Source organism: Leptonotus elevatus, chromosome 15, assembly GCF_054856555.1.
Source record: "Leptonotus elevatus isolate MCC_2025b chromosome 15, RoL_Lele_1.0, whole genome shotgun sequence".
NCBI classification, from domain to species: Eukaryota; Metazoa; Chordata; class Actinopteri; order Syngnathiformes; family Syngnathidae; genus Leptonotus; species Leptonotus elevatus.
This window is the reverse complement of record NC_141253.1, coordinates 16457511-16483608: the sequence shown is the minus strand read 5'-3', so window position 1 is coordinate 16483608 and position 26098 is coordinate 16457511. Positions and strand designations below refer to the sequence as shown.

Here is a 26098-nt window from a genome sequence, read left to right as displayed (position 1 = left end):
GAATAGTAACAATGAAACAAACTTGCTATGTTTGGGGTTACATCGCCATCCACCCTCGTATGTGGCTGCCATTCTGTCTCTTGAAAAATGTAATCAAAATGAACTCAACACTATTGGCTCTATTTTCATAGATAGCACACATACGCTTGGTGTAAAAACTTGTGCATCTTGATTTTTCAAGTCCAACTTCTCATGTTCCAGATCACGTAACGCCATACTAGAGGTTAAGAATGTAGGGGTTTTCTTTCACACGGAGCAGTTTAAGTTGCAGGTGGTGTAAAGCAATTTTGGTGGATTTGATCGAAGAGCAGGCAGACAGATTTTGTGCACTGCTGTATTGTGGATGTCATTATATTTCATTCATAAATATGACAGCAGTGCGCATCGAACCCTCTGTGTTATTGTCAAAATCAATTGATTGAACACATCATCATCATCATCGTCTTCATCATCTTTATCATACCCCCTCCAGCCATGTGGTGGGAGGGGTAGTGTGTGTATTTATTGCACAGGTTAAAAAGGCATACAATGAAGGGGAGAGCTCATCAAAACATGCAAAAGAGACGACGGGAGTGAGGGGACGGGATGAGGGCACTTTATATGTGCCCGGGGCCGTGTGTATGATGTGGCTCTTTGCAGTAAATGTCAAAATTGTGGCTCTTAGCATTTGACTGCTTGGCCACCCCTATTCTAAATAATAATATTACAAAAGATCATGAATAGAGTACACCCATATTGTCAGTCACACAAAAGCAATTGCTCAGGCGAGCATTAAATGAACTAAAAATTGTGTGTACTCGAATACAAAGGGATGACCGAGGATGATAGATGTTGACGGGTAATCTTAATATAGGAAGCCATTTAGTGCTGGTGAATTTACATACATATATGCGCTGTGGAAAATGGATGGATGGCTGGATTCCTCCACAAGGGCTAGGGACCACATTATAGAATAAAAACATACAGTGCTTAACAGTTCAAAAAATTCATTGCTGTCAAATTCATATCAAACCGACATTACATTTCCACTTTTCAGGGTAAATGCTCAAAAGGAATTTTAATCTGACGTGATTTCTGTTGTAATTTGTTGGTGGGGGAATAACGTTCCCCACCTACTTCTCAATTCATGCTTCATTAACTTATCGGTTGTAGGTATTGACACGGTGAAAATGTTCAATCACATGTTTTGTCTGTGAGGTATGATGAACCTAGAAGGAAAACCAAACTGTGTGTGAAACAGGGTAAGCTACGTGGGTAATTAAGGACAGAAATGTGGCAACAAAAAATCAACAGGGCATGATTATTGCAAAAACAAAAGCTGTATTGCCTCAGCACAAACAATTGTACATAATGTATTTTATCTCATGTATGTGCATGTATTTTGATGTAGAACCCTCATTTGGGGTCTTGTGGCATACACAGTATTTTGCTTTAAAGGATCTGTGTGCAGTTTGTCACTTTTTTACTCGCAACTGCCACCTCTGGCCCAAAGCGTAACTGCAGCATCTGAGTCAGGTTCCTTCATGGTGCGTGTGCGAGTACGTGCACGGTCTTAAAGCGACAGTCACAGTTGACAAATGATGACATGTCAAATTAGGTAAGAAAAACTCTGCCCCTCCAATCCCCAAAGAAACTGTGGAGTGTGCAGGGTCCGCACACTCTACTATAAAGGGAAGATAAAAGCTGTTAGGTGAAGTTAGAGTAGAACAGTCAGGGATCTTCGTACTCCTCTGGGCATTGGTGGAGCATGCGTGATGTAGACAAAGCTTTAATATTACCTTTTTAAACGGCACAATGCACCTTTAGTGTGCTAGGTACAATTTATAAATCTAAATAATCTTTACAGAAATTGTTATTGTGTTTTGCTAGTAAGTAAGTAAGCTAGTAACCACTTACATTGTTGAAATAGCAAACGTAAGCATTAAAAATCAATTGTATTGGAATCTTTCATAAGTCAGCTTCATGTACCAACAGTTTTTAAGATATACTGTACAGGTTTAATTTTCTCATGATTGGATGTTTGTGTAAATTCATTAAATTTATTATTCTTAATTAACTAAAACAATATATTGCTATCACCATAACGCCATAAGAATAAATACGCATGCACTTTGTCCTGTTGTATCTGACCACCTTCAGTGCCCTTTTACATCCCATTACCATTCTAGTATACAATTCAAGTAATCATATCAGACTCCATTTGACTACTATCCATCCATCCATCCATTTTCTTAACCGCGTTTCCTCACAAGGGTCGCGGGGGGCGCTGGAGCCTATCCCAGCTGGCTTCGGGCAGTAGGCGGGTACACCCTGAACTGGTTGCCAGCCAACTACTAATCATTCATTTTTTTCTATGATATTATGGTCAGTAATTTCCTATTGAGCAAAACCCAATTGGGGTCAGAGCAGAATTAATGACGGAGTATCGCTTTGCGACCTATCTGTAATTAGCTTATCGTGCGGTTTGGCTTCAGGGCTATGTAGGCCAGGCATGAGGAAGGACATGTGAAATCATCAGATATCCAACGGCACGAGCTGAGAGGAAGATATAGGGTGGAAGACAGAAAGCTGAAAATGATAATCAAATCACCCTATTAGAGAACATTCTAAGGATATGCTGATGGATAGCAGTGCAGATCCAACAGAGGCTGTCTGATTCATGGACCTGCGCTATGAATTATTACCTCCTGCTATCAGGCGAGCCCTAAAGACCTGCTGCTCCACATCTTCACCTCTTGGAGCCAGTTCATCTGTATGCCCTTTGCCTCGGGTGAACACTCTGACACACACAATTGGAATGATTGCACCGTTTCCAATAGTGCTTTACTGGGTCCATCTCAATCCCTTCATATACCATCCATCCAATTGCTTAACCACTTGTCCTCACAAGGGTCGCTGGGGTGCTGGAGCCTATCCCAGCTGGCTTTGGGCAGCCAATCCAGGGCACACACGGACGAACAACCATTCACATTCACAACCGCAGTGTGTTCAATCAGCCTGTGTGCATGTTTTTGGAACGTGGGAGGAAACCGGAGTACCCGGAGAAAACCCACACACGCACGGGGAGAACATGCAAACTCTACCCAGAAAGGCCAAAGCCCGGACTCGATCTCACGAGAGGCGGACGTGCTAACCAGTTAACCACCGTGCCGCCCTTCATATACACATGTGCTATATATTTGCATTAAAGGGACTAACAAATTCCTTTTGACACCCTAATTAATTTGTAACATTTTTACCTTTTTATATTACATATATTCCAATATGATATTGGAATGAAAGTATACATTTAGTTTAGTTTAGTTTATTTAATTTAAGATAAATAAATAAATACAACATATGTGAAGGTGAGGTAGAAACCCATCACCTAAAATAATAAATTAACATTTTAATAACAAAAATATACAACCAATGCTATATACAGCCTCAAGAAACATATCTTCAACATAATTGAATTATTACTTTAGCAAAAATAATTCCATAGCAGCACACATTACATTAAATCATGTATATACAACCAGTCAAGCTTCTGCAGCACCAAATCTCTTTGAAATTAAAGCTTCCTTAAGTTTTATATTAAATTTAAATAGAGACATAGAATCGGTTTATAATTGTGAATTTGTATTCGACCACCCCAAGGCACCAGTTCAACATGTATATTCTAATTATTTTTATATAACCCCATGTGTAATACCCGCTTGATTTTGCATGCTTTTTAAAATTATGTTAATACTAGAGAAACTGCGGTACACTTTGTGTATTTTCAGTTCACTAACTTAATTAATGTTGACGGTAAATCTATTACGGTGCTGTAACCCTTTCAGCAATGGATTTGATGCAAGCACATGTAGACAGACAATACAACAATATTCAGTCGTATTATTTATCCTCTGCAAAGAACAACTAACTTTAGTGCTGTAATGATGAGCTGAGAGGAATTGAGATGTCTCAATGAGCAGTGTATATGAGCAGCACAATTGCAAATCAATTGTTAAAGTGCGAGGAAAACTGGCAAGCTCTTTTCCATTCTTTTTAATTATGTCATTAATGTATGTTTTATAAGTATGTACAACATCATGGAGTGTTATTTTTCCTATTTTAAATACACATTACAGCAACTTTCTTGTGATAGAAGGTGCAGGCGTGGGCAAACTCGGTCCTCGAAGGCCGGAGTCCTGCAGGTTTTGGATGTTTCCTTTCTCCAACACATCAGCAAGCTCTGCATATAAGCCTGATCAGCTGTGTTGGAGGAGGGAAACCTCTAAAACGTGCAGGACCACCCCTGGATTAAGTGTATTTCGATGAAAAAAGATGATTTGAAATGCAAGCGTTTGAGCTAGTGTAACCCATTTTAGATGGCGGGGAGATCAAACATCCTGGTCTCAGTGTTGTTGTGTAATTATTGACAGGAGATGTGACTTTTGTTGACTGATTCCTCATTTACTTCCTGCACAAACACAACATGCATCGGTCAATCCACAAGTCCTAATCGGCCGTTTCAGCATACAGGGAGTCCTCGATTACATTGTATCATTTAGCGCCCTTTTTTCGTTAGTTTCCCACGCCATTTTAAAGTTATTTAAAGTTGTGCTGTTGTTACCTCCAGCAACGGGCGTGCATCGAGCAGGTCGGCTCGCCATCAGGCGCGTCACAAGTTTCCTTTTTTTATTTTTTTTTATTAATGTACACAGTATTTTGATATAAATATCGACTTTACGGTGAAATCCGATTTAAGTCGAAATTGGGGTTACATTGCCAGCGTAGGAATTGAACTCGTCTGTAACTCGAGGACTCCCTGTACTAAGAAATACATGTTTAAATTAGCATTATTGGCTCAGTAGCGAGTGCATGGCGCTCCCAACTCACCGTGGCAACGACACAGTTGAACTGGCAGCCCCTGCAGTACTGATAGGCCGATGTTTTTTTTCAGGGCCGATATCGATACAGATTATTCAAGGAGGCCGATAACCGATATTCCAAGATGATATTCATTTGCAGTAAAAGAGAAAATGTTAGCGTCAAAATAAAAATATTACTTTGTTGAAATGCCATTAATCACGTTTGTTAAAACAACTTTTCAACACCATGAAAGTTTTTCTATAATTTTAAATATATAAATAGACAGCTTTGTTTAAAAATGATAAAAATTACAGGGCGCTTCACCATGTCATCACCATGCGTTAAACTAAATTAAAAACTAAGCAAGTAAAAGGCTACCCAACGTTTTCTAATGTAGATAATTTTTTTTCCAAAAATTCCACATAATCCTTAATTTTAACAATTTTTATAAAAAAATAAAATAAAAAGTGAAGGGTGTTCCCAGTGTCAGCATAATTTTTAGTAAATAAATGAAGTTCCCTGTATCTCACTGAGCAACAAATGAATGCAAATGTAGTTAATTCAGTTTTTGTCAGGGTTCGTAATAGGTTTCAAAAAATCTTTGCAGAGAGTGAAAAATTGTCCGACCATTTCAAAATTTCTTTGGAACAAAATCCTGATGAAATTTGCTACATTCACAAGCATTCACCGCTCAGTGAGATGCTAGCTTTAGATTCGTAAAAAGGGCAGATGCCGATATTTGTCAAAATGCCAAATACCAGCACCGATTAATTGGCCCGGCCGATAATCAGTCCATCCCTAACCTGTTGCACATCGACCCAGGTATTTTTTTCCAAAAACAAAGAGGCTTGTATATCATAGTACCACTGTGTTGTATGTATTATATATAGATGCACATTCTGGGAAATGTAACAAGGTTGGATTTTAGTGGTCTACGCCACTTTCAAAATGAACTTAATCAAAGAATCTAAACTGCCCATGGATGCGATTATGAGTGTGAGTAGTTGTTTGCAAATAGGGGACAAGTACAGAAAATGGATGGAAGGACAAATCAATGTAAGTACTTTTCTATGCATGTATGAAACACAGTAGAACTTTTAAATGGTGATATTGTAAATTTAGATCTTTTTTTTTCATATCAAATGGAGAGAAAACTATCTCATCAATCAGCCTCAGTCTATTCATTCAGTCAGCCCTCCCTCCCCGGAGCTCATTTTTATCACAGACGTCAAGGGCAACATTCAGAAATACTGCTTCCCTTGGTGTGGTTATCCAGCTGCACTCATTCATCACTGGATTCATTTCGATTTTAAAGTTTGCCATCCTGAGGTCTGGCATTTTGCAGTGGAATAATGACTTCCAATCAGCCTTTAAATAGTACATTGACTACAGAATGCAGTATGCGTCACTGCACTGAGCTTTCAGACTTCTCTTGGAATGCTGTAATGGAAGTCAGCTGTGATCTTGAGTGCATGAATATGGCAGCAGTTAGATTAGCCTGCAAGTTAGAACACTTAGCGTGTCGAGAAGAACATGTAATGAGGCAAACTGTTCCTACCAGTTAGCTCTGTTTGTTGTATGTTGTCAGTGGTACTAAAATAATGATTTGAAAAAAATTTAGTTCAGAAATCATGATTTATGTGAGACGATCTTAAAAGTAATTTTCTTATATGTAAGGCAGGAGGCAAAAGTTTGAGTTAGCAGTGTAAAAACTCTGAAACTTAAAACAACTGAAACGGATATCAAAAGATGATTATGAGATCAGACGTTCAACTTTTATTTCCAGGTATTTACTGCAAATCTGATTGGATCTGTATTGAAAAAATAAGCAATATTGAGGCTTAAATCAAAGCGGAATATCAATCAGAGCCATGCATAACCGTTGGTCAAAGTCAACATGCCTGAAAAAGGATGAAACCACTGCAGTATAAAGTCAGATTTGGGAATTGGGAAGATGACTGAAAACTTGACATTGGATAACAGAACTGTAAACAAGCCCCCCAAAAACTTTGAGTGACATCATCAACAATCTCCACAGGGCATGAGTGAAGATATCACAATCTACAGTTTGCAGAAGACTACATGAACTCAAATACAGAGGCTAAACTAAAACATTCAAACCACTCATTAGCATATTTTCCTCACTTGAAGTCAAATATAAATGTTATCAGTCTACTAAATAAAGTAACACTGTACCAAACAACAATGAAGCGTGTTGGGTATTTCAACTATTTTTCAGTTTCTCCAAAACCCAGGCTTAAAATGACAATATTTGTATTGTGTTGTTAGGAGTTTATAGGATAAAACATAAATGTTATATTTCTCTCAAACATGACAAAATCAGAGAAAAGACATCTAGGGTTGAGTTCCAAGGCCAAAATCAGACCAAAAAGAAGGAAAAAAAATAATCTGAATGATTCCAAGACTTTTGGAACAACATGCTGTGGTTTGACAAGATTAAAATTGAACTTTTGGAAGGTGTGTGTATCATTACAAATACGGCATTTCAGAAGAAAAAAAAGCATCATAGCAAATTTCGTGGTTGTCGTGTGATGGTGTGGGGCTGCTTGGCAACATCAGGACCTGGACGGCGTACTGTGATTAAAGAAACCTTGAATTTTGCTCTTTACCAGAAAATCCTGAGGGAGAATATTCCATCAGTTTGTGACCTCAAGCTGCAGTGGGTTTCTACAGCAGGACAACAATCCCAAACACGCCAGCAAATACATTTATGAATGGCTTGAAAAAAAAAAGAAGAAGTTTTCTTGTGGCCTAGAATAAGTCCAGACTTAAATCCAATTAAAATCATGCTGCATGACCTTACAAAGATTATGTTCGAAAACCCTACAGTGTTACTGAACTAAAGCAATTCTGCAAGGATGATTTGAACTAAAGCAATTTTGCTAGAAATAGTTGGGCAAAATAACTCCACGGTGATGTGAAAGACATATTGCCAGTTATAGAAAGCGCTTGATTTCAGTTGTTGCCGCTCAAGGTGGCCCAAACAGTTATTGGCAATTTCTATGAAAATGGTGGCTTTCTTGTCACTTCATTTCCATCTATCTATCTATCTATCTATCTATCTATCTATCCATCCATCCATCCATCCATCCATCCATCCATCCATCCATCCATCCATCCATCCATCCATCCATCCATCCATCCATCCATCCATCCATCCATCTATCCATCTATCCATCTATCTATCATCTAAATAATGTAAGACAAAAATACATGTTTTTTTTGGTATTTAACCATAAATATACACATTTTAAAGTATATTTAAAAAAACAACAACTATAGAGTAAGCGCATGGCTACTGCCTTGAATTCAGCATGACCCTTGGTTTAGTGAAACATTTCAAATTTAAGAACCAGGGCCCCAAAAACTGACCATGAGACTTTGTTTTTAAGGCAATGACAATATTAAGTGCTGCTGAAAAGCAAAGACTACAGATGACGCAGGGTTGCCGAGCCAGAACGCAGAGCCGCCTACTTAAAAACAAGAACAATAGCTTGACTTTATCTTACTTAGAAAACTTACTTTTGGCCATTGAGACTACACACTTCACTAACTCATCCATAGACAGTCCTACATATAGTGTATAATAATGATAATATTTAAACTCCAATTTGTGTAATTTTTGTACTGTAAATTCAAAATGAAAAGTTATAGTAATATATTATGTACTCACTGTTCTGTGCTGCAATGATTTACTGAATCGGCCAAATTATGCAAAGAAAAAAAATCCAATTTCGATATTTCTTCAGCATTGACCCTGAACAAAAGAATAAAAATGAATAAAACATAATAGTTAGTTATTTCAGAGGTGAAATCCTTAAATTATTCAAGTGTATTACAATATTGTCCATCCCTCCATTTTATACACCGCTTATCTTCACCAGAGCCACAGGTGTGCAAGTGCCTGCCCATCCCAGCTGACTTCAGGCAACCGATACTGTATCTTTTCAATTAGCTCCTTGATTATAAAACGACTGACTGGCGCACAGATATGTGTGCATTTTATTGTCTGTGAATACAGTCCTCTGTTTTGGCCATGATGCAGATTGTGTATCGTTTATATAAAGACCAAATTGATTTGAAAAATATTGTTTTAGTAATTGAGCCAGTTGCATGGAAATTTCACAGTTGTGTTTTCCTCACAAGTATAAAATCTGCGTGGCAATAGGGTTAGTCGAGTTCTTATACTTCAACTTCACTCCCTCAATGACAATGTAAATAATAGATAACATAATGAGCATCACTGCGATTGGTTGGCAACCAGTTCAGGGTGTACCCCGCCTACTGCCCGAAGCCAGCTGCGATAGGCTCCAGCACCCCCCGCGACCCTTGTGAGGACAAGCGGTTAAGAAAATGGATGGATGGATGGCTAATGAGCATCATTTCTAAGGTCACTGGAGTCTTCCATCGCAAGAAGAAAGTCAAGCTGGCACCTTACAACATGCATTTAATGGGATGATATTTTATTTGCGGTGTTGTAATGTGGCACCAATGACAGCTGAGGCGAGTTGACGTGTTTACTGAACCCATTAAATAAGACAGTCGATTGGATAGACAGTGTCCACTCAATTCCTAGATAATGCATCAAATTGTCTTAGGACAACAGGTGGCACAATCTCAATTCCACAGCTGCCTATTCACACACCACAACACACTTGGGAAACGTGTTGTTTGCCAGCCTTCACATTAGGTTGCTCATAAGATACAGAGGTGTTGCTGCAATGGCGTGGCAGGCAGCAGTGCTATATATCCAACTTGTTTTGCACATGTGTCAGCTGAGTGATTAGACGTCTTTACAAGACAATCAACCCCGCTGGCATGCCTTTTAGATTACAATGTTCTTATTCATTAAGCCGTGCTTAGCCCTAATGAGTATACTAACTAAACTTGGAATGGATGTTAAAGGTGTTGATTGTCGTCTGTCAGAGACCGGGCTCTTGAGAGCATGAGTAATGATGTGTACTGATAAAGGGCACATACACACATGTTGTTCATGACCTAAAAAAAAAAAAAATATATATATATATATATATATATATATATATATTATTTATTGTGAAGAAACAGAAGGGGAAAACAAACTAATGAACAATTACATTTGTTAATTTAAATTTAATTTGTGTTCATTTGGGGATTTGGCATCTTTATCTGACGGATTTATCGGCCGGCAAATTTGATTGGCCAATATTAGCTACAGTATTCTAAAATAGGCAAAAATCGCTCAATTTTTGCTTTCAGAATTTTGCCTGTTTTTTTAAATGTGTTTTTTTACACATTCATACATTACAACATAAGACCAAGATAATACTGATAATACTTGTGCTGATTTTTCTCTCGGTTGTAAATCCTAATAATGCTGTTGTAAATTAAGAAGCAAACAAAAATGAGTAAAACAGTCCAATATTCTGTCTGTAACTCAGTCTTAAGGGACCTACAATAATTTATTTATTATGTATTATTATTTAAATTAATCACTGATTAATTGGTTATCAGAATTTCATTCCAAAGTTTCATTCTGTCAAATATCGGAATTAACATCGGCCTAAAAAATAAATAAATCCATATCATATTACAAAGTACAATATCTATCAAATGCCTCAAGCAGATTTATGTATCCGGTATTATCATTCACAGTTTGACCACGTACTTTTTTTTTTCTTGCCTTGAACCAGCACGACTTAAATTGTCTCTCTGAAAGCGTGCTTAATTACAGCAACGGCTGTGCTGTGTAAACAGATTGTTTTTAAACCTTCTTCAGACCAGCTGTCTGGAACTAATACATCTCTCTTCCTCTCTAAATATCTCCCACCTCCCTCTTGTACCTTGTCCCCATCTGTCAAGAAAAGAATGTCCATCAGAGATTTGGTAATGAGAAGTGAGCTGTTTCTCTCAACCCCTCCCCTCTCATCAGCAGCTGTCTCTTCCAACATTACTTCTTATATTTCTTCATTCCAATACAGCCCTGAACTTAGCTTAAAAGTCAAAGTCAACAATGAATACATTGGTGCCCAAAAATAAGTAAGGGCGGTTAGTGGTGCTGCAGTATAATGTAATTGAAAGCAATGTTGTCGATTTTTTGTTACATACATGCTTGACTTAAATTTGTTATGATTCTATAGAGTGCAGAGTGGCACAAAATGTTTAAAATCTGTAAATCATTCATATTTTTCACCAAACACCAAAACAATGAAAACAAAAATGCTGATTTTTCCTATTAACATTTTTGGCTGAGATCAAAAATACGAAATGGAAAATTGGACATCTGATATGAACATTTTATTGTTCAGGTTTACATGACCTGGAAAGTTCGTAACATCACCAGTAAATCTATGTAGGCACATACACAGAGCCACATACATTTTTGGGGCAGGTGATCAAGGCAAAAAAGGGCAGACAATTCAGACAATTAAGAAAGCTGTACAATAGAACCTCAAGTTATGAGCCTAATTAGTACCATGAGTACTTTTTCCCATTGAAATGAATAGAAATGCAATTAATCCGTTTTTGACCCACTATGTGGCTAAAAATGATTGTGATGCAATATAAAAATACTGTAGGTGAAAACACACATTTACAAAGAAATAACACACTTAAATAAAACTTAACAACTATTTATTGCTCTTTACATTAAGTTTAAATAGTCTTCTTCCATAATAACCTGGAAAATAAGCACAGATCCTTCTGCCTACAAATTATAGTAAAGTGATTATATTTTTCAACCAACAAAAAAAGAGGAACAAAATGTAGATTTTTCCTACTTCAATTTTAGGCTCAGATCAAAAATACAAAATGGAAAAATTGGCCACAGGACTAAGTCTGATTGAAATATTAGTTAGCTTTTCGCATTATGCCATAGAGGGATACAACTAGTTTTTGGTTTACACCAATGCATTATCTACGCTATCGATGAATGTGACGCAGCGCGAGAAGCACAACATAGGTCCCTTTGCTCGTCCATGCCATGACCGTTTGTATACACAAAAAATATTACGTAAATAGAGTTACCGGTAATTTTCTAACAAAAGTTTTATGCATACCACTTATTTACCTTAAATATTTATTTCTGTTAACACAATACAACTATTAACAAAAGAGGTGAAGAGATGATATTTTTTAAAATCTGTTCTTTTCCAATATTACTTAACCTCTCACAAGTACAAGACTCTGTGGCTAAAGACCTAGAAAGTTCAAACCGGGGGCGGAATTCCGTGGGTTCCTAAATGGCCGGTCCATTTTCAGGCTGGTCACCAGGCCCACCACCCTCAACAGTGAATAAATATTAATCGGCAGAATTACCTCAGCTAACGACCCCCCCGTCCAACCACCGCCTGCCAATCACCCCATCAACACCCAAACCCCGGTTGATGAATGAATAGTATTCGCCTCATGTCCGTCATCTCCTATGCCCCCCCACCCCCACCCCATCCTAATGGATAATTGTCACAATTAACTTTTTTTTACTTTATCCAAAAAGAAACCCCCTAGCGTGCCAGCCAATTTTGACCATTTTCACTCATCTTTCCAAGCAAGCAGAATATTGTGCGCTATGACTATGTAAACATAGTGGATAACATATGAAAAATGTGATTAAATTGTCTCATTGGAAAAAAAAAAGGTATGATTCTACCTTATTACGTTCTTTAGTAACCACGATTTGAAAATAGATAATTTGAGTGACAGCAAGCTATAATGGAAAAAAATAAGGAAATAACAAGCTTTTAGTGAAAATATATATTTTCTGCACAACAGTGACTTTGACACTAATATTTTTTGTTTAGTGACATTCTGTGAATTAGATTTAATGTGACAAACGCTTTGATCATTCACGACATCCTTGAAAATGTATTTCCTAAGATCCATCATGTTGTCATGTCATTTCAATTGCTTTGATCCACAGGATCACATTGAAAAGAGACACAATGCTGCCATCTGTTGGCCATAGTTAGTGAGTGTTTATTTTTTTCAACTCATTCATGAAACCAGAGGTGCCCAAGAGTTGCGCTGCCCATTGGAGGAACAAACAAACATAGTCATCAATTAACGATGTTGGCGGCCCACGTGGAATTTCAGAAAACGCTACTTCACGTTTTCAGCAGGAAAAGAGATAAACCCCGTCCCCACGACGACACGTGTCATATTACATATTCAAAATCTCAACAACTCAAAAGCCTCCTAAAACATTTGTTTTCAATTATGCAGGTCCAATGTACAGTCGATTAATATGGGTAATATATCCTCCCCCACAGACATATGGTACTTACTTACAGATGAGCAAATATATGGTATTTTCTAAAGCTCACCTTTCCAGCAGCAGATGCCCCCTGGTCCACAGAGTATCTGTCAAAAACAGGCAATGAAGACACATTAGACAGCAGGCAACAAGAGGAGCAGCTGATCGTCCACACAAATGATGACATTATCATCTAACGATTATGGTGACCAGGAATGGCTTTATGATATGATATTGAGAATCCGCTGCATTAAATCACAATTTCTTATGTTTTTTCTCTTTAATCTTACTTAAAGTCTAGTCTGCTGTGCTTTATAAGCTTGATAGCTGATTTATTTCTTTAAGAAGGGAACACCGAGTACTTTTTCCAGTTTGCACACACTCAGGTTGCATCGGCACCGCACATTTTATTGACTGTGTTGAGTGTTGACAATCATGTCTGGGCTGGAGAAAAGCAGTATAAAAAAAGAAAGAAAAAGATTTAGTTGTTCTCGTTTCGTGCTGTTGACGCAAAAGGACTACATGAGATTTGACCTTGGTCTACTGAGTTTCTTTAACTCTCGTTCAATCTGCATGTCAAAACACCCTTTTTTTTCTTATGCCTGAAAGTAAAAATTTTACACAGTGGCTGTGTGAAAGTCCCTCGTTGTGGAAGGGTTTGTGAGTCCGAATGATTGTAAGAGCTAAGTCACCCGGGGCTTTAAGCCCCTGACATGGTCACCCATGGCAAATAGGTCCTAGGTGAGGGACCTGACAAAGTATAGCTCAAGATCTCCCTTTTGATGATTACAATCAATGGTCTTGGTTTTCCCTCACCTGGACGTGGGTTACAGGGGGGTCCCCCTGGGTGCCAGGCCTGGTGGTGGTGCTCGATGGCGAGCGCCTGGCAACTGGGCCAGTGTCCCTCTGGAACAGCCGAGCCATTGTAGCACCGTGGGTCCACCTTCCCATAGGCTCACTACCTGAGAGGGGACCGTGGCGGTCTGATGCCCGGCCACAGAAGCTGGCTCGAGGGATGTGGAACGTCACCTCTCTGGCAGGCGGGGAGCTCGGACCTGAACCTTCAAGGTGGCCTCTCTCCGCGTTCGGGTGGGAAAACTGACTGTTGTTTGTGCCTATGCACTAAACAGCAGCTATTTCGTAATTATGCAGTTTAGGCTCATACTGTTTTCTTCATTAGCAAGTTTGATTGGCCTGAGGTCAGACTTTGATTGCAACTGAGATTTCCATCTGAGCTTGACTACAGGGGCTCCTTCAGTTAACGACTTAACCCAAATTTAAACTTTGACGATAAATAAGGTGGTACAGTAAAATCATAATCATACAAAATAATTGCAAGTAAAACACTTCACTTTTAAAGCATCAAAAAAAAAAAATAAATAAATAAATAAATAAATAAATAAATAAATATATATATATATATATATATATATATATATATATATATATATATATATATATATATATATATATATATATATATATATAAAGTATATATATATATAAAGTATATATATATATATATATATATATATATATATATATATATATATATATATATATATATATATATATATATATATATATATATATATATATATATATATATATATATATATATATAAAGTATATATATATATATATATATATATATATATATATATATAAAGTATATATATATATATATATAAAGTATATATATATATATATATATAAAGTATATATATATATATATATAAAGTTTATATATATATATATATATATATATATATAAAGTGTATATATATATATATAAAGTATATATATATATATATATAAAGTATATATATATAAAGTATATATATATATATAAAGTATATATATATATATATATATACTTTATATATATATATATACTTTATATATATATATGTATATATATATATATATATATATATATAAAAGTATATATATATATGTATATTCGCCGGGGTTTGGGTATATATATATATATATATATATATATACCCAAACCCCGGCGAATAGCTTGCGTGATTTGCGTGAATAGGGGGCGGACACCTCTGCCTGGCCTACTACGTAACACCACTGCCATGATCACTTGAAATTCTGCATTAGAGCCTTTGACAGATTCGAGGAAGTGCCAAGTTTACATCAGCCTTTCATTTACGTTGTTTGGGTCACTCAAACGGCGAGTGGCTATTAGTGCTGGCATTAGTGACTTAAACGCTGTTTATCAATCAGTCTCATTTGCATAAAGGTGAGCAATTTCTCAGACAAATGTATGCAAATTACTTAAGTTACGTGCGCACAAAAACTCCGGCACGCAAACTGGTTGACAGCGCAGTTAGTACTGAATTTCCCCATTTGCGCGTGCTTAGCGGATTACACGCTCCCTAATTGCTCCATTTATATGGGCTAGCGCCTCCAAAAGCTACGCATGCCTTTATTGCATCTGGCCTAGAGTGCGCTTTACATCTTTCATATTGTGTGTTTGCATTTGAAATACACAATATAAGTAAAGCTGCCTTCCCTCACTGTGTGCAAATGAACAAAAATAAATACAAATAGATTGATCCAGGAAGTTAGATTCCGTGAATTGTTGTTTCAAATCGTCTTTTTTTTTTTTTTTGTAGCTGAGCAACAGAACTCAAGTTCACTAAAATGAAATTATCCTTGGCGTCCGTGGCTCAGGAGATAGAGCCAGTCTAAACCAGAATCCCGCTCTCTCCAAGTCATGTGTTGTTGTGCCCTTGGGCTGTAGATGCGCACTGGCAGCCACACTTCCATCAGTTTGCCAAGGGGCAACTGTGGCTAAATACGTAATTTATCACCACCAGAGTGTGAATATGTGAGTGCATGAATTATGTATCCATTGTGAAGCATCTTTGAGTGTCCAGAAAAGACAAAAACAGAAAGCACAAGTATGAATGTGTGTCATTCAGTTAACCAATGGTCATGATGGAATTACAAAAATACAAACCCAAATCCAAAAAAGTTGGGACACTATATAAATTATGAATAAAAACGGAATGCAATTATGTGGAAGTGCCAAATTTCAATATTTTGCTCAGAATAGAACATAGATAGATGACAGGTAAAAAGTTTAAACTGCGAAAATATATAATTTTAAGGGAAACATATGTTGATTGTAAATTTCATGGTGCTAGACCAGTTACCACTAATGAGGTCCATTGGCAACTTGATTGGAGTATAAAAATCAGTAAAAAAGCAGCAACGCAGAAAGCTATATTCAGATTGGAGAACAACATATGCTCCCATCCAGGGATCATCGCTTTCAGAGAAGATCTTGCATTTCTCAACACGATAATGCCAGACCACTTGCAGCACCAATTACAACATCATGGCTGCGTAGGAAAAGGATCCAAGTATTGAAATGGCCAGCCTGCGGGTCCACTTCTTTCACTCATAGAGCACACTTGGCGCATCATAAAGGGGAAGGTGCAACAAAGAAAGCCCAAGACAGTTGAACAGTTCGAGAGACACGTGTTAGACAAGAGTGGGAGAGCATTCCTATTTATAAACTTGAGAAACTTGTCTCCTCGATCCCCAAACGTTTGCAGAAGTTGTAAAAAGAAGAGGGGATGCCTCACAGTGGGGAAAATGGCCTTGTCCCAACTTTTTTGAGATTTGTTGACACCATGGAATTTAAAATCAACATAGTTTTCCCTTAAAATTATATATTTTCTCAGTTTAAACTTTTGACCTGTTCTCTATGTTCTATTCTGAATAAAATATAAAAATTTGGCACTTCCACATAATTGCATTCAGTTTTTATTCACAATTTGTAATGTCCCAACTTTTTTGGAATTGGGTTTGTACATTTCACTCTCAATAATAATATATTTTATGAGTCTTTAAGAATAATATAGCTGACTTTTCTTTCTTTGTTCGTTCTACATGTATTTCTTGTTATTTTCATAGATAAAGAATACCAGTTCTTCTAGAGTGATTTACGGTAGCTCCCAATCTAACGAAAAACCTCTGTTGTGTGGTATTGAAACAAATGGATGGAAGCAGTCACAGCGAGCAGCCATCTGTCTCTTGCAAAGCAATGCAATAATCGTGACACATCAACTCAAGGGAGTTTTCTAGTGCATATTTCTTGTTAAAACAAAATGTTAAGTATCTCTTATATCCATGTTTGCTTTGGAGATTACAGCGCTGTGTCTGGATGTGTTTTCATAATGAAAATCTAGTCTGGAATTTACAGTATATCCCACTTTAATTTGCTCAGCCAAGCACTGCCCCCAGTCATGAGCAGGAGATGGGTGAATCAGCTGTGGCATTTTCAAAGGAGGTCTGGCCTTTTCGAGTGAAGCTGCAATTGCCACAGAATGTGTGATAGTTGCTATCAGAAGGAAGGATGTCTGATCACATTAGACGCTCAAGAAGGTGTGGTTTTTTTTTGGTGCCTTTTTCCATTACCCCACATTTTTCACTTCTCTGCACAAGCTGCTGCTAAATCCCAAGCATCTGGCTATTTTTCATTACGCTAATGGCTAGAGGGAGATATATGTTGATGTTTGTCAGTGATACATTTTCTTCTTTAAATTGCTGGCCAACTCTACTTATCCAGACACACCACAATAGAAAATAGTCTGTCTTCTCTTTGTGCTGCTTATTCTGGGTTGCTGATAATAAGACCAGTTTAATCAACATCAACTTTGCAGATCCTAAATCCCCACTTCCTATCAAAGGTCAAGTATGGAGGTGGATATTGTGGGGGGCGAAGTGGAAGATACTGAAGATTAAAGAAATCATAAAATGTGATCTGTGAATGGAATTAGACTGTTTTCCTTTCTGTTTACAGTAGCCAAATATGGCAGACTAAGTACTGCAAACTTTTAAAAACAATATATGAATGGCCGATGGATTGATTGATTGATTGAATCAATTAGTACATAGCACAGCATTCATATAACCGTTCAATAGCTTTGCTTTGTCATTTACAACACAATATTTTGAAATAGGATATTCTTTACTCAATTTGCCATTTTTATAGTGCATTTTTTGGGGGGGGGGCGGATTATGATTGTTTAACTCATTCACTGCCAGCCCAGTAAAAATCTAAAAAATATATCCGGACTTCGCCGAAAGCAGGCCAAGCCGGAGGAAGCATCCTTGTGCATAACATGGGCAAACTGTCAGCCCTCTATCTCCAAAACGCAAGTTAGTGGAGTCACGGGCCATACACCGTTGGAAAGGTCTCGTCGACACCAATTCGGGGATGAACTTACGGTTCCGGAGATACGGCCCCGGGAAACTTTACCCGGGATCGATGGTTCCTACGACTGGTAAAAATCCGACATGTGCCCCCCCTCCCCATCTATCTCTGGAGCGGTAGGTCGTACAGCGACAGGCCATATTGTACCGTTGGAAAAATTGTAAAAAAAAACAAAAAGCAAAAAGGCTCTGGAGCCATTTCCTGGAGCTTTATAGTGTACTGTATATACTATTTAGTGACAAGGTGGTCTTAACAGCCTGCAAATGGGTTTTCATGTGACCTTGTGTGGACATCAACTTTTGAAAAATATATTCGTTAGAGTACAGTATTCCAAAGAGACTAAATAAATGCGCCCCTAACAAATCACAAACATACAACACAGCCCAACAGCCAATGACTGCCATTGGTGGGAGGCCTTCCTCCTATGCATTCTAACAACTGTCATTTTGCAACCCAAAACAATGATATCATTCGTGGTGGCTTGCCTTGAGCTTAAAAAAAAAAATTGGGCTTCCACACCAACATTCAGACTAGAGCTGTCCTATCTAGCCTTGGCGCATAAACTGATCAAGCTTGCCTGGATGAGAGGCAAAACATTGTCAGCGACAACTATCTAACTGCTATCGATTCAATGCTTGAGGATGAAATTACCTGGATCAACCAGAGTAATGCATTTTGGTTATGTGGGGAAATTAGAATTATGACAATCATTTAGTGAATAATTAACTGTTAACAATTCTGTTCATTATGTGCAACTGATTGTTGGTGAGGCAATTAGCATGTCTCGGAACTGTATTTCATAGTCAGACGCATGGCATGTGCAATTGACGTAAAATTGGGCACATCAAAATTTCCGTGCTGGCGCAAGTCTAGTTTTATGTGTTTGTGAATTTGGTAGATGTGCGATGGCTACCTCGGCGTTCCAGTGGATGCCAACCCTCCGGCGCATCAGGCAATTTGGTTTGTAGTAAAGTAGACTCAATTTTAGACTTGGTAAAAGCAGGTCTAAATGGTAGAGCAGCTGTGCACAATCTCATCTCTCAGAGCCTAACAAGTCAATTTGCTTCCGCAATGTCAAGCCCAGTGCACGTTCCTACCTCCCATGTTATGTTTCGGTTTTGTAGGGGTTGGATTTTGTTTATTATGGGTGTGTTTGTTGTTTTTGTCTGTGGTTGGTGTTTGTCATGTGTTCCTGATTCCTCCCCTTGTCTCGTTATGTTTCTTTCCTTCCCAGTGTGTCTGACCAATCTGCCCTCAGCCTATTGTGTTCCCTCGGTGTGTTTTTTTAGGGTAATGTATTTAGTCTGTTGTGTTGTGTGTCCAGTCTGTGCCGGTCCATTGTCATTGTCCCGTTTTGTCGTTTCCCCCATGTCTTGCCATTTGAGTTTGCTTGCATTTAGGACCTTGTTGTTTCCTGTTGGCATGTTGTGCACCACCTTGTTTTTGTTTAACTAATAAAACCCTTTTGTCTTTTGGACTCTACCTCGGCCACCTCGCTCTGCCTCCCCACAATTGGGTCCAAAAGTAGAGCCTACTGTGACATCCCAGATTTTAATGCAAATGAGGGATGGCCAGAAAAAGGCTACTTTTCCAACCACAACGGTGCACGACGACGCAACCACCTCATTATGGTGAATTCTACCTGTGCAAAGTCTAGAAAACTACCAAAAGAAGGAAAACCCCACCCAAGCTAACAGTTAATTGTGCTTTGCACTAGACTTGCGCTGGGCACGAAAAGTTACATTCTAATTTATAAACTTCTTAAATTTAGCTTTACGTAATGTCACAGACATGGACAATTTTCAGTCATATAATTCAAACTTTATTACCAAAACTCTTTTAAGGGATACATTCTTATCATTTTTAAATTATGTATCTGGATGAATCGAGAGGCATCAATTCACTGATAGAGCCGGGTATCGAATCTAATTTCCTCAATCAATTCGATTTTCATTCACAAGAGTTCAGTTCGATTTGATTTTTCCTGATTGGATTCACTTGTGTTCAATCTAATTCTCAACCAATCAATTAAGTGGCGGCCGTGGCTCAGGGTGTAGAGCCGGTCGTCCAGTAACCAGAAGGTTGGCTGTTCAATCCCCGCTCTCCCCGAGTCATGTGTTGTTGTGTCCTTGGGCAAGACGCTTCACACAAATTGCCTCCAGTGCTACTCAAACTGGTGTATGGAAGGTGCGAATGTATGGTGGTGGTTGGAGGGGCCGTAGGCGCACACTGGCAGTCACGCTTCCGTCAGCCTGCCGCAGGGCAGCTGTGGCTACTTAAGTACCTTACTGCCACCATGTGAATGTGTGAGTGCATTAATAATTTATCTGTAATGCACTCTTTGAGTGTCTAGAAAAGCGCTATAAAATCAGATGCATTATTATTATTATTAATCCGATATTGATTAATTATGGAACATCCTATCTTCTTCAATGTCATGGACATGATAAAAACTCCACAAATATTAAATTCCAAAGTAAATTTTGCGACGGCAGTAACTGGTCAAATGATTTAGTTCATTAATGAAAGTAACACCTGCTTAAGTGTTACACAAAAATTGACATCAGCAAGGATGAAAATCGTTTCATGATTTTAATTTAATAATTTAAAATATTTTGAATTGTCTTAAAGTGCAATAAGTCAGGTCTTTCATAAATGTAAGAAAATCCTTAATTACGTAAATTTCAAGAAAAGAGTAAGATACCCAAAAAAATCTGCCTTTAAAATTAAATTTTCTTAAGAATTTATGGGGAAAAGGGATATTTATTTTTAAACCCAGCCCTAATAAATAAGTAATCAAAATGAATCTGAGTCTAATTATGAGGTGGCAAGAGATTCCCCAGCTTATATCCCATTAAAACATACAAAACTATTGATCGTTCATTTTCCCTATCAATAAAGAATATGGTCCACTGCAGTGCAACAAGCTGTGTTATCTCACCCTGCTACACTGCTGTTTGCAGAGCTCTCTGCAATCTGGGAGCTGGCAATCCACTTGGTCTCACCGACCACTGTCCGGGCATGAGGCATGCGGCCCACATCTTTCACCGTCATCATCAGGTGCCGTGACGACTTCAGTACTCTGACGGCTTCGTCGTGCGGGATGTTCAAGAAGCTGCGGCCGTTCACTTCCAGAATTTGATCCCCAACCTGCGAGGAGGGCAAGGAACAAAAAGGAATGGTGGAGGGGCAAGACTGCAAGGGTGGGCTGGGCAGAGACTGTCATCGGTAAATAGGTGAAAGGGTCATAGAGAGGTATAACATAACAGATGGAGGAGGGAGAGGTGATTGACATAATTAGGTTGTTGTATGATTTTGGTTACAATTTTGGACCCTGCCAACTTGTGCAGTGAAGAAGAAAAAGTGAGAAGATTATTATCTACAATGGTTAATGCGCAATAAAACTTTCATCTACTGTGCAGTACCACTTTTTGTGAATATTTGCATTAGGCTCTATCAAAGTCATGACACACAAATCAATCAAATGATCTTACAAAACCCTAGGATATGTAAACGGAGCACAACATTATTAATGTATTCGGCTTTTTTTGAGAGACCAGACCACAATTTAGAGGGAGCGGCCCACTGACAGTAAACCAAACCAATCAACATACGGGAAACTGCACAACTTCTTCCCTTTGGAGGAGCGGCCTATTGGTCCAACTTCAGAATAGATAGCCAATCAGGATATAGTATGGCCTGTGTCACTCCACTTGCTAGTAGTAACATTTGGGTAATACGAAGACTTTGAGGTGATGGAGGTAAGGTTAGCTGGCTTCCATGACCTGCTTCAGCAATGGCGATCGATTAATATTACTAAATAATGGTGATACCTCCATTGCTCAAGAGTCGTGACTCGTCACATACATACAGTACTTCACAGTAAAATCTTTCAGTCACAGCACCTTGTAATACTGAAAAAGGTGAAAGAGATACTGCCATAATATTGCAGATTTTCAAGGCTGAGAAGTTTTGATGAACAGCAACTGTCCATATTTGACTACATCATAACATTGGAGATATTTTCATTAATGGTGTGTGGAATGGATGCAAATTAGTAGCAACCCGTGTCTATATTCTATAGTCAACTATTGTTTCCAAAAGCACTCATAAACAGTGTTGGTTATAACGGTGTTTAAACTAACAATGTTAGGTAACTCCGTTTTTTTTCATAAACGGACTAATCTAGCTAATTATTCTCCCCATATTTGAAACGCTGTTATCATTATTGTATGTGAAATGCGGTGTGTTACAATTAATTTATTAGTTAAAAAAAAATCAAAATTATTTGATATAAAACATAGTGAAAAGAGTTACTTTGCCTGGTGACGAGTTACTTTCATTATGAAGTAATTCAATTACTAACACAGTTACTTTTTTAAAGTAACATTACCAAACAGCTTATAAATGATAATTAAAAGACTTGCAATTCAGACATTCTTGTATTAAAGTAGTAGTAGCCTTTTCCAATTATAAAAAAATAAATAAATAGACATAACCTTATGATACTGAATATTTATTTATTTATTTAATGTTAATTTGTCAAGTCCCTCACAGGTTAAGATGATAGTAAAATGCATTCCTTCAAATGACACAAACATAAATCACTGGTCGGTTGTGCTCCACTATGAGGGGCCGCCAAAAATACCAGGGCTGTTTTTATTGTCACGGTCCCACCCGCCAAAACTAATTGTACATTTGACACATTCAGAATGTCTTGTTTTGAAATAGTTGTTTTGGTTTTCCAACATCCTGAGGTTACCCACAGCATTACAATAATGATCAGCAGAACCTGCAGTACACCTGAGGCCATTCTCCACATTGTGTTTCTGCAGGGGAACCATTTGTGACAATTTGTCGTCGGGCCATTACAAATCCAAAAAGGTATTTTGGAGCCAATATATAAATGCAAACAAGTGACATTGTTGTGGGGCCAGACACTGCTGCCACAGCAAACAGTTGCCATCACAGCTGCCAGGTAGAATTAAAGTCTCAGGGACAGATTTGAAAACTCAAATTACAAGCAGCTTGTGGAAAAATTGACAATAACTGCTCTTTATTTAGTATTGTGTTTGATGTCCCTGAAGCATTGTTTACTGGGATGTTGTCACAGATTTCACACGAGACTGGTACAAATACATGGATAAACACTCTCATCGACAATTAAAAAACAAAGTCAAGTGTTAAAAAAGAGAAAAATAAAAAATACACTCATTTGCTGACTGCTAAGACAAGCATAGCCACAAATTCAATTCAATGAGCATCCATTATTATGATATAATAGTATATAATAATAGTAATATAATATCATTAGCAAATACAAGAGGCAATGATATAATTGCATTAAAGCCTTAATTATAATCCGCTCAAATTGCTAGGGGATACATTGTCATGATATTTCATTGTCTATCAACTAGCGGCCTACCGTGTTCATGTGTTTCTTTAACATTTGAATCTCGTAGCATTCACACAGTTTCTGAGGGGTTTATCATTTCTAGTTTCGTGAATTGCGAGAAACAAGTATTGACAGCGTTGCCGTACAACCTCAACTGCATTCATTTTTCTGCATATAACGGATGGTTAAATTGTCATTAATCGGACTCTGGCTTAAGAAGTAAGCAACAGCTACAATCAGACAAGCCTACTGTAAGCCTTGACGAGTATTGACTGTGTTTCAGGAGTAATAGGGCCAGCATTTTCGCTATATTTAACTTGCTTATATTGCTACTTATATTGCTTTCAGTCCTTGCCCCTCTCTCTCTCTCTTCATTCTTCTCTCTCCTCATTATTCTGTCCCCCATTCTCCTATCCCTCCTTCATTATGCCTCTATTTGAGACGAGATGGGCCCTGTGTTGCGTCAAAAGCATGTTATTTTCTGTGGTCAATCTCCGCGCCACAACAGAAATGCTGTAAGGCTGCTAGATTCAATACAATACAACAAAAGCCATTGGATGTGTGGATGATCAAAGCTGATTTTAGATAATAACACATTGTGTAAAAAGGACATACATAACTTCCGAGTCCCGTCGGTCAGTTACTCAAATACGACAAGTTTCAAGTTGTATTAAAATTTGTCGTCATGAATGAGGGAGGAATCACACAGTAATTTACCATATGGCATAGTGTTGGCTAGTATTTTGACAGTGATACTTATTAACAATTGTTGGGTGGCATGGCTCAGAGGTAGAGCGGTTGTCTCCCAACCTGAAGGTAGTGGGCTCAAACCGCAACCCTTGTGACCATGTTGAAGTGTTCTTGAGCAAGAATTCTGTTTTTAAACTATGCAGGCCACCATAAATATAATTTTACTCAGAAAAATCTAAATGAATTCAAATCTCTACATATATGTACATTATAGCTCAAGAAGAACACACCAAAAGAAGAACAAGAGTAATATGGCTGTGTTTTGTCTTATACGCAGAGACTCACATCGCAGGCACAAGCAGTAATCATTCATCTACATCTATAAGTTTTAATATAAACTAATCACTAACAACTTAGTTTTATTTTATTTTAATGTATGACAATGGAAAGTATTTAAATATTAAAAGCCCCGCTGTCCACTTCCTTAAACACACTATTTTTTGTTACACTTTTTTTTTTTATTGCTTACCACACTGAGCTGTGTTATTTAGCCCCATCACCAGTTCTAAATGATTGTAGCTCATATTTAATTTTGTAATAACTTAGACTCAATAATAATGCCCTCTTTGGCCAGTGACAATGCTCATGGTGCAGCATTTTACAGAAAACATAGGCTTTTATGCAGCAATAGCATTAACTTAACCCAATGCTTCTCGATTATTTTTTAACAACGTGTGTGAAGGGTCACAACGGCACATGACTGGGGGAGAGCAGGGGACCGACCTTCTGGTTACTGAACGACGTCTCTACACCCTCTACACCACGTCCGCCACATAGTGATCACATATTGATTGTTGTGAGTGAATTTTTAATAATGATTACAAATGTATTCATGTACAAAGCCCCTTTACATTTTTAATTTGTAACACAATTGACTTTAAAAAAGAGCAAAAGAAAAAAACATTGCTGTTTGTTGTTTTACAATACCGATAATTAAGCTTTTAAATGGGAATTTGTCATTCTTTTACGAAACATGACTAACTTCAAGATGTGACTAAAACATTGAACAGGATATTTGCTTGCATTCATGGACTGCACCTTGTGTCACTAATTGTCTAGTGCAATCTACATTACAGGAGCAGCACTGTGAGATAAAACAAAACAAAAAAATCTTCCTTGTTTCCTTCCTCTGTGCTCGCTGGCTTCCAAATCACGTTTGAAAGGAAATGATTCACTTCACTTATAGGCAGATTTTAATGCAAATTGTGACTCACTTGGGAAGTGTTATGTGACAAATCATATCCTGTGTCTTCTCACTCTGGGATGCGGTCGTATTGGGAGTAGACAAAACGACAGGCCTGATAGCTTGCATCCCGCTATTAACGATCTGTTCACCGGCATAGTAGCTACCTGGCCTGACCTGTGAGAAGCGGCAAGTCCAGACTGAAAAGCAGTAAAAGAAGAACTCGCTGGCTGTATCGGATACAATTGCAATGTCAGTTATGTACTATCCTCCTTGTCATTTCTGTTGTGACAATATACTTTTGACAGCCAATAGCATTAACTTGCAATGAATTGGTCCTGCAATTCTGGCGTCCAGCAGCACAAGCTTCATTTTGCTTTCTGATGAGCTATAATGCCGTTCTGCGTGATAATCACCGAGTTTTGGATGGCTGAT

At 37.9% G+C, this 26098-nt stretch overlaps 1 protein-coding gene across 5 annotated transcripts in view; it reads right to left on the bottom strand.

The window, feature by feature from the left end:
* The window catches only part of whrna (whirlin a), a 139789-nt gene that overhangs the window by 39177 nt on the left and 74514 nt on the right, over positions 1 to 26098 (bottom strand). For 2 of the 5 annotated variants that reach the window (XM_086097065.1, XM_086097067.1), the window contains exons 4-5: positions 21277 to 21554; positions 13161 to 13197 (exon numbers count right to left, since the gene is read on the bottom strand). The exons of 1 other annotated variant lie outside the window; for it this stretch is intronic. In XM_086097065.1, coding sequence (XP_085953191.1) covers positions 13161 to 13197; positions 21277 to 21554 — 315 coding nt within the window. The remainder of the gene's footprint in view (positions 1 to 13160; positions 13198 to 21276; positions 21555 to 26098) is intronic. 2 more of the 5 variants (XM_086097068.1, XM_086097069.1) reach the window with 1 other exon arrangement.